General features: G+C 48.8%; 1 protein-coding gene across 1 annotated transcript in view; it reads right to left on the bottom strand.

Moving 5' to 3' along the window:
- Window positions 1-10,773: 10,773 nt before the first annotated feature.
- Window positions 10,774-18,026, bottom strand: part of pitpnc1a (phosphatidylinositol transfer protein cytoplasmic 1a) — a 151,801-nt gene continuing 144,548 nt past the window's right edge. The window contains 4 exon segments of the mRNA XM_056280767.1: window positions 10,774-11,132; window positions 15,257-15,320; window positions 16,862-16,962; window positions 16,965-17,016. Coding sequence (XP_056136742.1) covers window positions 10,774-11,132; window positions 15,257-15,320; window positions 16,862-16,962; window positions 16,965-17,016 — 576 coding nt within the window.

Here is an 18,026-nt window from a genome sequence, read left to right as displayed (position 1 = left end):
GTAGTGTGAAGGTTTATATGTCCTGATCTGACAGGAGGGTTATTACACATGTAGTAATGTGAAGGTTTATATGTCCTGATCTGACAGGAGGGTTATTACACATGTAGTAATGTGAAGGTTTATATGTCCTGATCTGACAGGATGGTTATTACACATGTAGTAATGTGAAGGTTTATATGTCCTGATCTGACAGGAGGGTTATTACACATGTAGTAATGTGAAGGTTTATATGTCCTGATCTGACAGGAGGGTTATTACACATGTAGTAATGTGAAGGTTTATATGTCCTGATCTGACAGGATGGTTATTACAAGTCATTACTGAACAAGTTACTAGTTGAGTATTTTAGTTCAGAAATAACAAACTTCACTTTATTCACGTGTATCCATTGTACATTGTATGCTAGCTAACAAGTTAGCTTAGCAAGTCTCAGACTTGGCCAACTTTTTCTCCAAAAAGTGAAAACTGTCATGACCATCACGTGTCATTACATCACAACATCAAACTTATAAGCTAAGATATTTGTCCCACACCACTTAATAGAGCTTTTAAAAAAGAAAAACACAGATTTTAAAGACATTTGTTTTTTATTTATTCAAAATTCCAAAAGCCAGAAGTGCCACAAATTGAAGAATCACCCCAAAACTGCCATGCCAACTGCGACAACCACAGCCACGACTGGTGTGGCTCATACCCAGTACCCCCCCCCTGCGCCCCCCATAGGAAACTACAGAAAGAACACAGTCGTGCTTGCACTTGGACTCAAAAGCTAACTAGGTGACCCGGTAGCCTGCCAGTTACCAGCACAGCCATGTGGATTGTTCTGCCACGTGACAGACTACGTTCTGAACACTCATGTAGGAAGTCAACAGTCTGGGACATAGTCTTTGAGGTAATCTGGCCTGACCCAGACTCAGGCCAGGCGGGCTTCTTGTTCCGCTAGGGGTTCTGCTGGCTCAGGTGGGCCCCCAGCGGGAGCCTGCAGCTGCTCCGCAGGGAAATCAAGGTCCCCAACCATAGAGCCCAAGTCCTCATCAGTCCCTGGGTCTGTAATGGGGGGCGATGCCACCTTCCGAAGCTGGCTCGCGCGCCACCGTCACCCATCGGACAGGTGGAGGGTGCTGCTGGTGTAACAGCTGCAGTGGCTGCAGCCGATCCAGGGGACGCTGCAGCTCACGTCCCATCATCAAAAAGGCCGGGGAGCTGCCAGTAGTGGAGGGTGGTGCTGCCCGGTAGTGCAGCAGGGTGCCGAGCAGGGCAGCTGAGAAGAGAAGACCATCTGCCAGGTCAAGTCAAGTCGCTCTGACGGTGCTTCTCAGTGTCTGGTTGAACCTCTCAACCTCCCCATGTGCCTCCAGGTGGTACAAGGCTGTGCGGATGTGGTTAATTCCCCGGTCCTCCACAAGGGTTGCAGACTCAGCTGAGACAAACTGCGGGCCATTATCTGCACTGATGGTGTCAGGGATGCCCCATCAAGCAAAGAGAGAGGAGAGAAAGTCCGTGACCCCCCCCCCCCCCAGCTGTAACGGACCCTGTGGCAACCACCTCCGCCACTTTGAATGGAGGTGTTCGGCTACCAAGAGGAAGCGCTGATGCTGTGGGACGCCATGGAGCTCCCCACAGATGTCCACCTGGATGTGTGTATAAGGTGTGGGTGGCCACTGCAAAGGCTGCAGAGGTGGCAGCGCCGGTGGGCCTGTGTTCCCAGTGGCAAGGCAGGCCGTGCAGTCCTACCATATTCTCCATATCCGTCAGTACCCAGCCATGGCAGAGTCTACAGCCGCTCTGGGCCTCGTTGCTGTCCCCCCCCCCCTCATATTAACCAAGCAGCTCTTTTTACTGCCACTCTGGCCTGCTTTTCTCCCCCTCTTCCATTAGTTTCTTCCACACGTTTTATACATAAGGTCTTTTTATCCACGAAGACCAATACACAATTGCAATAGAGCACGCACATCCAAACTATTAGAAAGTATAGATGTCTGACCGAGATCACATGCAAATGCATATTAAAGATATAGAGTAGCACGCTGTTGGCTCTCATGCAGTTCTTTCGAGCGTTATAAGCTCTTCATCAGTCTTCATATCAATGGAGACCAGTATCATGAATCGAATGATTAAACCCTGCATTGACCCATTATCAAACTCTCTGTCTCCATTTTGACCGCCTTGCATATTGTTACTGGTACCCTGATAACTGTGTAACTATTTTCCCCTTCGAGGACAGTAGAGCCGATCTGATCTGATTTGATCTGATCTGATCTGATCTGATCTGACCTGACCTGACCTGATCTGATTTGATCTGATCTGACCTGATCTGATCTGATCTGACCTGATCTGATCTGATCTGATCTGATCTGATCTGATCTTGATCTGATCTGACCTGACCTGACCTGATCTTGATCAGCTCAGATCAGATCAGATCAGATCAGATCAAGATCAGGTCAGGTCAGGTCAGGTCAGGTCAGGTCAGGTCAGATCAGATCAGATCAGATCTTGATCTTGATCTGATCTGATCTGATCTGATCTGAGCTTAACTGAGCTGGAGACTGTTTAAAGATGAAATATGATTGTCAAACTAATTGACGTGGACCTTCCAGGTCCTGACGACCGGAGGCCAGATCCATCCAGGGATGACGGTGATCCGAACCCCTCTCCAGCAGGCAGGACCCCTGGGCAAGACCATTCTCAGAACACCCCTCGTTGTCCAGCAAGGTAACCTTCAACCTTTTAAGGCTAGTAAATAAGACACTGGACTCCCCCACAGTTGCTCATAATGGATAAGACTGTTTGTTGCCTTGTGATCTATATGTATAAAACTTGGAATTCAGTGCACGCCTTAGTTTTGGTGTGAGGTCCTAGTGTGTTTTGGGGACAGCACAATTATAAAGACATTTTCTTGATAGTGTTACCAATAATGCATCTGTTCCATTAAGAAAAGGTCATCATCTCGGGAATTTTCTCAGGTTTATTGTAAGTCCCTGCTGCACAACTAAGAAACCCAGCAGCAGTTTAACGTGTCTGTATTTGTAAATAATCATGTCCACACATTCCCTCCCCCAGGTCAGGGCGGACAACAGGTAGTGACCCAGCTCATCCGAGGCCAGGCAGTTTCCACGGCCATATCGGGCACCGGCCCTGTTACGACTGGAACGGGCCAGCGGATGTCCAGCCCCGCCACGCTGGCACAGACGCAGGGACAAACACCACCTGGCACACCACGGGCACAGCAGGGGCAGAGCCAGGTCAAACTCACCCTGGCACAGCTCACACAGCTAACACAGGTTGTTGAAGAAGCCACTGAAACCTCTATGTTGCGCTTTGTGAAGCTGCTCCATAGTAATAAATCTGGTTTGGTGCTAAACTGATAGCGTTGCTTAGCATTCTGAGAAAACTTGATCAGCAATAGGCAAATACAGCATAAAAAGATGCAAACAGGTCATTTTAAGTGCAAAAAATGTAAATAGTTTGAGGGGTATTGATGGCATTGCATCACATATACTCTGAAATCACGACGAAGCATTCAGAGGTCATGCTGGCAATTAAATTGTAACTTATGCATAATATTAATAATGCAAAACATTAAATTATGCATAAATATCTGCTTCTTCTACCAATGCCTCCTCAGTTGTTTTAGCAGTTATTTTCTAGAGCAACTCCCTTATTGAGCTTTGTTTCAGCTACCTGACAACAGTTTATATTTTCTGCCACTTTCTGTTTAAAGAACCCAAGAACTAAATATTTTTAAAATGTACTTTACAACTTGGTTCACTGTGCATGTCCTACAGACACACTATGGAGAAGAAAGTACAGATAGTCACCCCTTTATAGTTCAAAATGAGAGAATTTACTATTGCATGATGGTCTCAGAAAGTTGAATCAGTTCATCTGGACACAAAAGAAACGTTTCATCACTCAGCTCTGTGACTTCATCAGTCTCAGTGGACTGCAGGTGTCCTCCAGCCTTATAAACAGCACAGCTGCATAACGACCCAAACCAACAATCAGTTTCATATGCAAATTGCCATGACCATTAACTAGAGTAACAGTGGCCATGTGTACTATTCACAGAGGATTGGGGAATAGTTGCAATCACAGCATTGTAAGGTGGTGACACATGTACTCCTACACCCCCCCCCCGGTTCAGGAATGGTCATTCCCTCTTCACATAGATGGCCTTTTTGACTCCCCCGTTCCTCCCTATCGAGGATATGCACATCCTCATCCTTGGAAGAGTGGCCACTGGCCTGTAGATGGTGTAGACCGTGGAGTCCTGGTCTGACATGTTAGCTCTTCTGTGTTGTGCCACCCTCTTGGCCTCTGTGAATAGTACACATGATCACTGTAACTCGTTAGTAGCCATGGCAATTTGCATATGAAACCGGTCGTTGGTTTGGGTCGTTATGCCACCGTATTGTTTATAAGGGTGGGGGTACCTGCAGTCACTGTATTGTTTATAAGGGTGGGGGTACCTGCAGTCACTGTATTGTTTATAAGGGTGGGGGTACCTGCAGTCACTGTATTGTTTATAAGGGTGGGGACACCTGCAGTCAGTTGAGACTGAAGAGGTCACATGGATGAGTGATGAAACGCTTCTCTCAATAAACGTTGTGTCCAGATGAACTGATTAATCTTTCTATCATTTCCTTACATGCATTATTGAGCATGCATAAATACATTCACCAATATAATATAATATACTATGATACAATATAATATAATATACTATGATATAATATAATATACTATGATATGATATGAGGCAAGTAGAAAGGTGACACACTAGTATTAGCTAACCAAACTCCGTGGGTAGACTTGTGAGAAGCTTGGGTGTGATGTTCTACTGCAGCAGTGATACCGAACCATGTGCCATAGAGAGCTATGTGTACACAGGTCCCCATCCTAACCCAACACTACTACTACTACTACTACTACTACTTCCGGCTGCTCCCGTTAGGGGGCGCCACAGCGGATCATCCGTTTCCATCTCTTCCTGTCCTTTGCATCTTCCTCTGTCACACCAGCCACCTGCATGTCCTCCCTCACCACCTCCATAAACCTCCTCTTTGGCCTTCCTCCTCTCCTCTTCCCTGGCAGCTCCATATTCAGCATCCTTCTCCCAGTATACCCAGCATCTCTCCTCCACACATGTCCACACCATCTCCATCTTGTCTCTCTTGCTTTGTCTCCAAACCGTCCAACCTGAGCTGTCCCTCTAATATACTGGTTCCTAATCCTGTCCTTCTTCATCACTCCCAGTGAAAATCTTATCATCTTCATCTCTGCCACCTCCAGCTCCACCTCCTGTCTTTTCATCAGTGCCACTGTCTCCAAACCATACAACATAGCTGGTCTCACTACCATCTTGTAAACCTTCCCTTTAACTCTTGCTGGTACCCTTCTATCACACATCACTCCTGACACTCTTCTCCACCCACTCCACCCTGCCTGCACTCTCTTCTTCACCTCTCTCCTGCACTCCCCGTTACTTTGGACAGTTGACCCCAAGTATTTAAACTCGTATGCCTTCGTCACCTCCACTCCTTGCATCCTCACTATTCCACTGTCCTCCATTTCATTCACGCTCCTACTGACTTTCACTCCTCTTCTCTCCAGTGCATACCTCCACCTCTCCAGGCTCTCCTCCACCTGCACCCTACTCTCGCTACAGATCACAATGTCATCCGCAAACATCATGGTCCATGGAGACTCCTGCCTGATCTCGTATGTCAACCTGTCCATCACCACTGCAACCAAGAGGGAGCTCATCCTAACCCAACACCAAACCAGCTAATTTCACCATCACGCCGTCCTCCGCCTGGTCGAAGCTGTGCTGACTGGTGAAATCAACTGCATGAAGCCAACCTGCACACACTTGACACTCCATGGCCCACGGTTGCCTATGTCTGCTTTAGGTCCTAACATCCCCAAACATTTTCCCCCCATTCAGGTTTGGTCTTCATATAAACGTCATAATCGTCCCCATTTAAAACACGTGCAATTGATGACAGTGCAAACTGTAGTAGCATGTTAACTTTATTTTTCTACAACAGAAAAGAAGAAAAAGCAAATTTAACAAAGAACCAAATAACCTTCAAAGGGCAGTAAAAATTTAACAAATATAATAGTCAAAGTGGAAGAACCCAGAGCGACTTCCAGCAGCCGACCAAGGATGGCACTTCAGATAACAGGAAACAGCATGGCAGCCTGGGTATATGCACATGGAATCAGCACGAGAGGGGAAAAAAAGACTTGGTCCATTTATCCAACGGAAGAGGAAAATAAAAGTAATTAATAAACGGTAATTAGATTTTCCTCCAAAAAGGTACAGCAACCACAAAATCAAACTACAGCAGTTTAACTACAAAACAACAAAACTACAAATCAACAACAGAAAAAGCCAACCGGCTCTCGGGTGAATGTGGCGGGTATATGTCAAAGTGTTGTTGCCGTCATGAAAAACAAAAGCTTTGTTTAGTTTTATGACTTTTACAAATAATTTCGTCCCACAGATGCAGCAAAAGCAACTATCAAAAAAAAAACAAATGTACCACTACAACGCCAGGCCTGCACTAAAATCAAGTGAATAACGTGAAAAGATGACTGACTGGCAAGTTCCTTGACAAATGCTTCGTTCTGCTACTCGTCTAAAACGTCATCGTGTCCGCTAAACGGTCCCTTGAAGACGACACTTCACATTATTCTCTGAAATACAGATGGACGGTCCGTGTTTTTGTCCATCTGAGAGCTTTATAAACATTCATTTGACATCTGTGATGCAACCTGGAACCGACTCGACAAAAGAAACCATCGCCATCAGCCACACTATTTACAATATCTAATGGGTCACTCCTTCCAACAGAGCCCAGGCCCAACGGTTTGCCCGTCAGCCCGTGGAAAGAGGAACATATCCCGGGTCTGGAGGTTCCTGGCGTGAGGGAGTCGGGACCAGAACATGTGTAATCTATACACGTCACATCAACACGCCGGGCCCCTCACTGGTACGCAGCACTTGTATCCTCAAGAGTTGGAATTAGAACAACAAAGGCAAACGCTACAGGCAGCTACACCTCCGTACAGCTGACAGGCGGCGATCCTTGGTACAGGACATGAACTCTACTTACAGGCTACACCATGAAGGCCGCTCTCCAACCAGCTGCTGAGCTGACAGGGCTGTGGAGTAGGGCCTTGGGCCAACAAGACCCCAACATATTTAGACTAAACTGCCACAGGTTTGATTACTGTCATAAAAAGGTTTCGTTGGGCGTCCGGGTGGCGTGGCGGGTCTATTCCGTTGCCTAGCAACACGGGGATCACCGGTTCGAATCCCCGTGTTGCCTCCGGCTTGGTCGGGTGTCCCTACAGACAAAATTGGACGTGTCCACAGGTGGGAAGCCGGATGTGGGTATGTGTCCTGGTCACTGCACTAGCGCCTCCCCTGGTGGGTCGAGGATCCTGTTTGGGGGGGGGGACTGGGGGGGAATAGCGTGATCCTCCCACGTGCTACGTCCCCCTGGTGAAATTCCTCACTGCCAGGTGAAAAGAAGCGGCTGGTGTCTCCACATGTATGGGAGGAGACATGTGGTAGTCTGCAGCCCTCCCCGCATCAGCAGAGGGGGTGGAGCAGAGACCGGGACGGCCCGGAAGAGTGGGGTAATTGACCATTATGGAGAGAAAGGGGGGTGGGAGGTTTCATTGCTTAGAAAGTGCAAATGTTTTGGACGCTACTGGTGGGAGGAAGTGGTGTCGACAAAGGAACAAAAGTTCTTTTGATGATTTTTGTTGTTGTTTGCGAGTATCAAGAAGCTTCCGGTGCTGCTCTGAACGTGCGGTCATGTGGCTCGATGTGATCGGGTTGATCCAACGAAGTAGCTGGCCTTCCCTATGCTAGGGTGACGCATATACCCCATTCTTGGCAAAATGCAATAAAACGATGAGGGCGCTTGAAAGGAAGTCAGAAAGGTGGCGTGTCGTCCACACGCTGCACTTCTGCAGCTGGAACACACCACGGGACATTTCCCTACACACGACAGACCAATTAACGGCTGGCATGCGGAGGCACTGAGTCGAGAGTCGTTAGGCTTATACTCTCAGAACATGCTGACGTTGCACTCAACACTCTTTTCCCTCCATAGCACAACAATTACGGTAAATCTTCGCCAGGTGGCGTTCGCTTGCTTCATAAATATTCACCGAAGACGCACATCATGCACACTTCCTACATGCTGGGAACACGCCATGCAGCAGACCAGACCCTCTCTCTCAATGGCATGGCTGTAACGAAGGAGATCATTTTTCATCTTGTCTATTTTCCCTCTTTAATGCTTTAAGGATTTCAGACGGCAACCGGCAGTTCGAGCCCAGGACAGAAGAGGGCGTCGCTGCAACAGTCATGCTCATTTCACAACAACTTTCCCAGCCCGGTCAAACAACAGTTCAAAACATACCAGGAGCGCCCAGCAAAAGACTTAGCATTCCTGCAAAAGACTTAGCATTCCTGCAAAAGACTTAGCATTCCTGCAAACACAACGCCACCGACGCACAACTGACAAACCACATACAAAGGCCAGCTTGATGCAAGTGCCCCCCCCCCCCAAAAAGAATTTTCTGATTTGCCGTTACCTCAACCATGTGCTCAAAGTTCGGTTGATCAGTATCTCAAACGGCCCCTTTCCACTACGTGGTACCGGCTCGACTCAACTCGCCCTTCTTTCGTTTTCCATAACTGGGAAGTACCGGCGTTTTGGTAGCTGTGGCCACTTCTCTGGTACCGCCTTTGTTGAGGTTCCAGAAAAACAAAAACAAAACTGGAGCGGGTACCAAAATCAATGCAGACCTCTGATTGGTCTATAATACATCCGTGGATGTGTCCTACTATATCACATCCGTGGATGTGTCCTACTATATCACATCCGTGGATGTGTCCTACTATATCACATCCGTGGATGTGTCCTACTATAACACGTCCGTGGATGTGTCCTACTATAACACGTCCGTGGATGTGTCCTACTATAACACGTCCGTGGATGTGTCCTACTATAACACATCCGTGCATGTGTCCTACTATAACACATCCGTGGATGTGTCCTACTATAACACGTCCGTGGCTGTGTCCTGCTATAACACGTTCGTGGATGTGTCCTACTATAACACATCAGTGGATGTGTCCTACTATATCACATCCGTGGATGTGTCCTACTATATCACATCCGTGGATGTGTCCTACTATATCACATCCGTGGCTGTGTCCTACTATAACACGTCCACGGATATCACCCAGCATGTTAAATACCGCAGTGGTCTAAGTGGAGTTATCCTAAAAGTACATTTTGGAATTGAAAAAAATGGAGAGCCGGAAACCCACACCGGTAATGGAAAACAACACAGAAGCGAGCCGAGTCGAGCCGAGCCGAGTCGAGCCGAGCCGGTACCGTGGAGTGGGAAAGGGGCAAAAATGGCCTTGTTCCTACATAAGAACATTCATGTGATTTTGCTGATTGCATTTAAAGATTGAATTGATATTTACATCATGCACAATTTCCAAAATGTATTCCAGGCAACGCTAAGTGAGTCTGCTGTTGCAGCTACTTGAACACTGAGCAACACGCTCCGCCATGTGGTCACGAGTCGCGGCCCCCCGTCCGTCCTGCAGCAGCAGATGCAACACCGGCTGAATGTGCAAGTTTTACCTGCAATACGCATTTCCCCGTGGTTAACAACGTTGTGTAAACATGGCGAGGGTTAAGAAGCCCGGTTAAGCACACACAGAGGCTGCTGCTATATTGTCATACCAGCAGAAGTATAAAACATGGCTGTCGAGCTATGAGCAGATACAGACAGACGGCACTCCAAGTCCCTGTCTTTTCAGAGACTGAGCCGGGTAGTCTGGGAGACCTGAGGTGCAGATCTTCCACACTATGATTGTACTGATTATTTTGCAGCTATTTTAAACCGGTGTGGAACTGATGCATAAAAAGCAGAGGTGAGGCCAGGTTGTGGGTCACGACGTGAGCGGGCACGTGGCTCTCTTAACGTGTGCGTTGCCATTTTAAGCTGCGGCTTCGTTTCCCGTTAGAAACACATCCGAACGTAACGAAATGCGCGGTGTGCGAACAGAGTTAGTTGAAGAGTCATTCGCTTGATCAAAGAGTGAAAATGAATTTACAACCAAGACCGTTCTGCACACACAGTGTGCAGTAGCAACACAAAGGTACAACAGTTAAGCAGCCACCTGGACAAAACGTGTACATGGTGATCCCACTGAGAACTCTATCAAATGTAGCAAAACCGGAACGAAAAAGTGACAACAGAAATCATCGTGGAGGCTGTTTTCTCTTGATGTGACATCAGGGGGCGTTGTTACAGAAGACTGAACATGTGCCTGGCGAGATTCACAGGAAGAGGAAGTCAGCCACATGTGGTGGTGAGCGAGACTACAACTGCATGGTAAGGTTGCAGCTGTAAAAGGTAATAAAGACATCTAGAAGGATTTATCATCTTGGATCAGGTGTGTGTGTGTGTGTGTGTGTGTGTGTGTGTGTGAGTGTGTGTGTGTCTGTGTGTGTGTGAGTGTGTGTGTGTGTGTGTGTGAGTGTGTGAGCTATGACTAAATCCTAGGATACAGCTGGAGAACTTGAGAGCTTGGGCACTGGCATGTGGAGGTTAGCCCCATCAGGCTTTTAAGACAATAAGAGGCGGGCACAAGTGAAGTGGGGGGAGGTGGGGCAGTAGGGGATGGGGGAGGGCAGGAGGTTGTTTCCCCCACAGTCCTACTAACTATTTGCCCCCTGGCTCGGCATGCTCAGAGTGGGAGGAAGGCATCGAGGAGGACGGGAATTGGTTTGAAACTTGTAGGGGGCCCAGCACAGAGGCCTGGGGGCCGCTACTCGAAGCTGGGCTGGGCAGGGTCAGGGTTTCCGGGGCGGACTTCTTGCGTGGTCGGTCCTTGGGGACAGAGAGGAACTCGGGGGCATCAGTGCACATAGGGGTGGAGGGAGCGCTGGCGGGGCCGGTGAGAGCACAGGAGGACAAGGGCGTTTCGCTGATGGAGATCGATGGGGGGAAAATCCCGATCTTCTGGTTGGTGGCCTCCTGGATGGTGCGCTCGAACTCCCTCACCTCATCCATCGTCATGTCTGGTTTTTGGATCGAGACAGAGAAAGAGCAGTTGGGGGGTGGGGTGGGGGTTAGGTGGAGACAACATTTCAGCTCATCTTGACATGATCAAGATTCCAAGCAAAAAGACAGAACCTGCGGACCTTCAGAGCCCATGTCAGCACTACAACACACAATGTCACATGTGATCCTACAGGGAGCGCTCACTTTTAAAAACAACACATCTGCACTCGGCCCTCCAGCTGTGCTGATGTCACGCTAATGACGGTGCTGTGCTTTTGTTTTGTGTGTGTGAAATCTTGTGCTCTCACAGTTGTTTGTATGACAACACTGCAGTTGGTGTTGTGGGCTGACTACACCCTAGATGTCAAAACACAGCACCTGCAAACCTCCTGAAAAGTCACGTCTAATGCCCCTTTCCACTGCATGGTCCCGGCTCAACTCCACTCTACTGTATTTGACTCTACTCGCTTTACTGTGTGGGATGTGGTTTTCCACTGCAGATAGGACCCCTCACGGTGAAGCCCCGTGGGTCATCTGTGGGCGTGGTGACTAGTTTCCCTCCCTTGTCTAGCAGCGCCCCACACCAGTGTTTTATTTTCAACAAAATCAGCAAGCCCAACTGTAAATGTGTGCTTCACATGAGCAATATTAGTGTCACTAAGAGACTCACTGATAACACATCATGTTTTACATGGACAGATTATCCACTATCATACAAGTTTCATAAGACTTGCTTTGGCATTTCCTGTTATAACCACAGCTGTTCAGTTTCTCTCTGACCAACCAGTGGTCAGAGTTTATTTATACTTAAATAGATATGAATACATTTATATTTTATTTTTTATTTATATTTAAATGTTTTTATTTAGATTTTATATATATTTAAATGAATATAAATAAATATACATATATTCATATTTATTTATATTTATATTTTATTTATGTATTTACAGTGGTATTTTCATGTCAGTTTTTAGTATCAGCTCAGCTCACTTGGAGCCTCGACGGAGGTGGTACCAAAACAAGTACCTGGTACCAGCTACTATCCCTAACTTTTACCCAGTGGAAAACCAAAAGAAGTGAGTCAAGTAGAGTCGAGTCGAGTCAAGTAGAGTCGAGTCGAGTCGAGTCAAGTAGAGTCGAGTCAAGTAGAGTAGAGTTGAGTTGAGTAGAGTCAAGTAGAGTCGAGACAAGTAGAGTCGAGTCGAGTCAAGTAGAGTCAAGTCGAGTAGAGTCGAGCCGAGTCGAGTGGAGGCGGTACCATGCAGTGGAACAGGGGCATATTTGTGGACATATTTCAACGCTCCCGTGTCTTCCCAGCGTCCGTGTCTACGTCATGCTTATCGTAGGTCAGGGTGATGGAATGTGTGGAGTTAAATGTGTGGATGTGGTCGGCTTCGGAGGCGAGTCTTCATCACATGGCTTAAATATGAGAGAGAGAGAGGAGGAGGTGGGAGGTGGGTGGAGGAGGGACAACAAACAAAACAACAGATAGACACGTACGCTTGCTTTGTCATGGATCTCTATGTCATCCAGGGAAGGCGGGTTTGTTGTGGAATGGTCTTGTGGCTCATGGCAAACTTTAATGTTGGTTTTCTCATGCATTTGTCTCTCGTATTCCCGCACGTCATCCAAAGTCATATCTGGAAGAAGGGAGGGGAGGAAGGAGGGTCGTAATGTTGGTAAATCCTCCGTTATGGCATCCGTGGTGCAGCAAGAGGGGGTTAAGGGGCATAAGGGGCATTCAGGTGATTAGTAAAGCGTGTCTTTGAGGGGACTGGTGCCTTTTGAAGACCCCCCCCCCAAAACAAGGAAAATCAAGCTCAGGAGGTCAAGCAGGCCAATACGTCCCGGCGAGGTGAAGCGGAGAACAGTTTTCAGACCCGAGCCAGGTTAGGAAGGAGGGAAGGGTTAAGGTCAATGAGGTTTCAAGAATCAAGGAAAGCTTGAATGATCCAGACCCCCGGAAGGAGGTTGGATCATTTGGAGGTGTAGGAAAATAAATCACCTGGACACAGTAAGAAAAAAAAAACTCCCAGGCAAAGTCATTCCAAAGCCCAATCCGTTCCATAGTCACGGTGGTTTTAAGGGACTTGGAGGGTGGTGGGAACTTGGGAAAAGAGAGGTCTGCGGGTTTTCATGAAAGGGAGAAGGGCGGAAAGAGGAGAAGGGAGGGAGGAAATGTGCTTCATGGAAAGGATAATGGGCTTTTATCAGCATGCCCTGCAGCAATGGAAAACTCAGAGGCGAGGAGGGAGGGAGTGCTGCGGCAGCCATTTATGGGCGCTAAAAGGTCTGTTTCTCCTCGACTGCAGCCGCCGGGAAACACGCTCACCAAGAGAGACGGACGGCTTTCATGCTGCAACCAGTGTGTGATGCACCAGCATCAAGTAGAACGATAACCTACAGCCAATCATCTGGCCAGGTCAGACACCTTACAGGCACAGACCATCTTACTATACGCTGCCGAATGCCCCTTTTCCACCACATGGTACCGGCTCAACTCCACTCGACTGTTGCATTTTCCATTGCTGGAAAGTTCCGGCATTTGGTAACGGTTACCACTTCTCTGGTGCCACCTTTGTCCGGGTTCCAAAAAACCTGGAGCGGTACCAAAATCACGGCAGACCAGCTACACTGAGGGGCACTGTTAGGGTGATGGAAAACCACACTCTGCGAGTCGAGTCGAGTCGAGGCGAGGCAGTACCATGTAGTGGAAAAGGGGCATAAGTGATGGCAGCGAGACCATCTGCCGACACAGGAACAGGGTCTTACTGCAGTACTCCTGTCAACGTGTTTCATGTACTGGACCGACTCAACCTGCAGTCTGCCGCTTTCTGTGTGGGAACAACACCTTCTCTATTCAGAACACCACTTATGGCTTCAAATGCTACTTTTTTGGGGGGGGGGGATTTCGGGGGGATCCCCTCCTTTTTTTCTCCCCCAATTGTATCCGGCCAATTACCCCACTCTTTTGAGTCATCCCGGTCTCTGCTCCACCCCCTCTGCTGATCCGGGGAGGGCTGCAGACTACCACATGCCTCCTCCCATACATGTGGAGTCACCAGCCCCTTCCTTTCACCTGACAGTGAGGAGTTTCACCAGGGGGACGTAGCGCGTGGGAGGATCACGCTATTCCCCCCAGTTCCCCCCTCCAACCTGAACAGGCGCCCCGACCAACCAGAGGAGGCGCCAGTGCAGCGACCAGGACACATACCCAGATCTGGCTTCCTACCCGCAGACACGGCCAATTGTGTCTGTAGGGACGCCCATGGGCCACAATAAGCCTCGTGGCTACTTAACGGGCCACAATAAGCCTCGTGGCTACTTAACGGGCCACAATAAGCCTCGTGGCTACTTAACGGGCCACAATAAGCCTCGTGGCTACTTAATGGGCCACAATAAGCCTTGTGGCTACTTAATGGGCCACAATAAGCCTCGTGGCTACTTAATTAAAAGTAGGGGGTGAAATTAAAAGTGGAAGGCTGATGAAATTACTTTCTCATGAAACATGGAAGACGGCACGGTTCGAGAGTATTTCTTGCACGTGTTTTCCTTGAACAACTACGGCAGCCACAGGAGGACGCCGGGTGACAGCACCGGTCATTAGCAGGTCATCGCTGCTGGTGCAGAGGGCGGGGGTCATGCTACGAGAGGATCAGGGGTCATGCTACGAGAGGATCAGGGGTAGGAAGGCTGCTCATCACAAGGTTAGATGCAATGGACAATCTCACAGACATGCTTGGACATGGTGACAGACGGCATGCAGGTGTGCATCGATCTGAACAGCAGCTGTGAGCGCATGAGCGCCCCCCAGCAGCAGCATCTGCAGCAGCACCGGAGGATTTAAAAATGGCCTGTTCTGTCAGTAAAGTTGCTTATTTGCAGGTGCACAGGGTTAGGGTGCAACAAAAAGGACCGGCACCAAGAAAGCATCTTCTGAAAAAAAACACACACGTCTGGTGAAATATATCACTGCTGTGATGACATGGAGTTTTATACTTTATGTACTGCAGTAATATTACTGCAGGATTACTGCAGTATTACTGCAGCATTACAGTATTGAGGTGAAGCAACACGGTAAACTGGGTGACTAACAGCATTTCAAGATGTACATGGACCACGTGTGTGATCAACCTACCGATCCACTCGTCCACCCAGGCGAAGGCCTGCCTGTGGCCCAGCAGCAGAACGTCTCGAACAACCTGCAGCGAAACACACACACACACACACACACACACACACACACACACACACACACACACACACACACACACACACACACACACACACACACACACACACACACGGGCCTCTGCGATGAACACATTACAGACAAGAACCTGAATCTCACAAAAGCCTCGTGACTTCCCCGTCTGCAAAAAACCCCCACAACCTTATCAGGGATCGCTGGTTCGAATCCCCGTGTTACCTCGGGCTCGGTCGGGCGTCCCTACAGACACAACTGGCTGTATGTCTGCGGGTGGGAAGCCGGATGTGGGTATGTGTCCTGGTCGCTGCACTAGCACCTCCTCTGGTTGGTCAGGGTGCCTGTTTGGGGGGAGGGGAACTGGGGGGAATAGCGTGATCCTCCCACATGCAACGTCCCCCTGGTGAAACTCCTCACTGTCAGGTGAAAAGGAGCGGCTGGTGACTCCACATGTATGGGAGGAGGCATGTGGTAGTCTGCAGCCCTCCTGGATCAGCAGAGGGGGTGGAGCAGAGACCGGGACGGCTCGGGAGAGTGGGGTGACTGGCCAAGTACAATTGGGGAGAAAAAGGGGGGGGAATCCCCCCCCCCAAAAAGGGGGTTGGTGGTGAGAATACGAGCATCCACCTTGGCTTGTGTCTCCAGGTAACTCAGTAGGACTGTTGTGGAGGCTCCACACCGAGCAGAAAAACAAGAGTTTAAAATCCCAGTTCCCAGAGTCGCCCCTCCGTACTCCTCCCTCCCTCAGGTCCAGGTCTTCCCTGTAACGGGTCTTTACTCCTCTGACTCAGGGAGGGAGGGAGGGGGGGAGGGAGGGAGGGGGTTATGTTCCAGTCTCATATCTTCTTCGGGTGTGGTTATGAAGTGTTTGATCGTCTTCCTGTCAGCTGAGGAACTCAAGTCTCATCAGGGACGTCCACACCACAGCAGAAGAAGAACTCCTGCAGCCAGCTGCATTTACAACAATCTCCAGAGTAAAGGTCCTGAATCAAGTCTTACCACCATGACACAACAGCTCCTTCCTCAGACAGTCAACACCACCCACCACCCGATCGATAACATCGATAACATCCACCAGCTGGGTAGTAAAACCAACCCCACCCACCAGCTGGGTAGTAAAATCAACCCCACCCACCAGCTGGGTAGTAAAATCAACCCCACCCACCAGCTGGGTAGTAAAATCAACCCCACCCACCAGCTGGGTAGTAAAACCAACCCCACCCACCAGCCGGGTAGTAAAACCAACCCCACCCACCAGCTGGGTAGTAAAACCAACCCCACCCACCAGCCGGGTAGTAAACTCTGCTAGCAAGCTGTGGCAGTAAGCATCATGAGACTGGATGAGCTCGTCCTTCCTGTTTGTGCAGGGCACCACCTTCTTAACGACGCTCACAAACAGCGAAAAGAACAATTAAAACGGAGGCAGCTGACCGGCAATAAAAGAGGAAATGAGCGGAGGGAGGGAGGGAGGGAGGGAGGGAGGGGGAGACGGGGCGGGGCGGGGCGGGGCGGGTACTGGAAATGATGGCGGCTCACCCTGTGCACGAACTGCTCCACGCGGGTCTGCAGGCCCCACACCTCGAACTTGACGGTGACCAGCTTGTAGGAGCACATGATCGGATCCTGGGTGTCCCTCAGCCCTCCTGAAGCATCCCCCGCGAGGTCTTCTCCGACTTGAAGTACCGCAGGTCCTGTACACACACACACACACACACACACACACACACACACACACACACACACACACACACACACACACACACACCTTAGATGACAACTAACCCAAAACTACACGCCAGTGGCGGCTGGTCAGTACAGGGCACTGGAGCTCCGCCCCCTTCAAACATCAAGAGATGACAATCTACTGAAACATGTTAAGTATAATTTAGTGGTTTAATGCAAATAATGATGAAATAAAAGTGTTGTCAGTCTGTGAGCGCCTGTCAGCAGCATTACATACTGGTTCACATGGTGTTGGGTTGGTTTCTGTCTCAATACATATACTTCCTGTCTGAATACATATACTTCCTGTCTGAATACATATACTTCCTGTCTGAGTATATATACTTCCTGTCTGAATACATATACTTCCTGTCTGAGTACATATACTTCCTGTCTGAATACATATACTTCCTGTCTGAGTACATATACTTCCTGTCTGAGTACATATACTTCCTGTCTGAATACATATACTTCCTGTCTGAATACATATACTTCCTGTCTGAGTACATATACTTCCTGTCTGAATACATGTACTTCCTGTCTCAATACATATACTTCCTGTCTGAATACATATACTTCCTGTCTCAATACATATACTTCCTGGGTGAGGGGCGCCGGCCAAACCATACCTTATGTAAGCTCTCAAACTTGTGGCGAGCAGGTGACCTGAGGCTGCTGTCTGATTGGTTTCTTCAGGTTTTCCAGGGGGCGCTGTTCTGTGTCCCCAGACACCCCCACTTTTATTGGCAGTGAATTGGTATTGTTTTAATGGTTTTTGATCTAATGTGATTGGACAATTCTCGTGGCTGTCAATCATGTTCACACCCACCACCACGCCTCGTCTCAACTGTCAATCATCCACCGTCTACGACCCCTGATAAAACCTTTAGGCCACATGGTCCTTCTGAATACCTCTGTGACTGTGTGGACAGTAAAGCAGCTGTCAGGTGTGCTGCCCCAAGCTAAAGTGTGCCCCCCC

This window comes from Lampris incognitus, chromosome 5 (genome assembly GCF_029633865.1).
Source record: "Lampris incognitus isolate fLamInc1 chromosome 5, fLamInc1.hap2, whole genome shotgun sequence".
Classification (NCBI taxonomy): Eukaryota; Metazoa; Chordata; class Actinopteri; order Lampriformes; family Lampridae; genus Lampris; species Lampris incognitus.
Note: the sequence above shows the minus strand (reverse complement) of the source record. Positions and strands in the feature narration are given on the sequence as shown.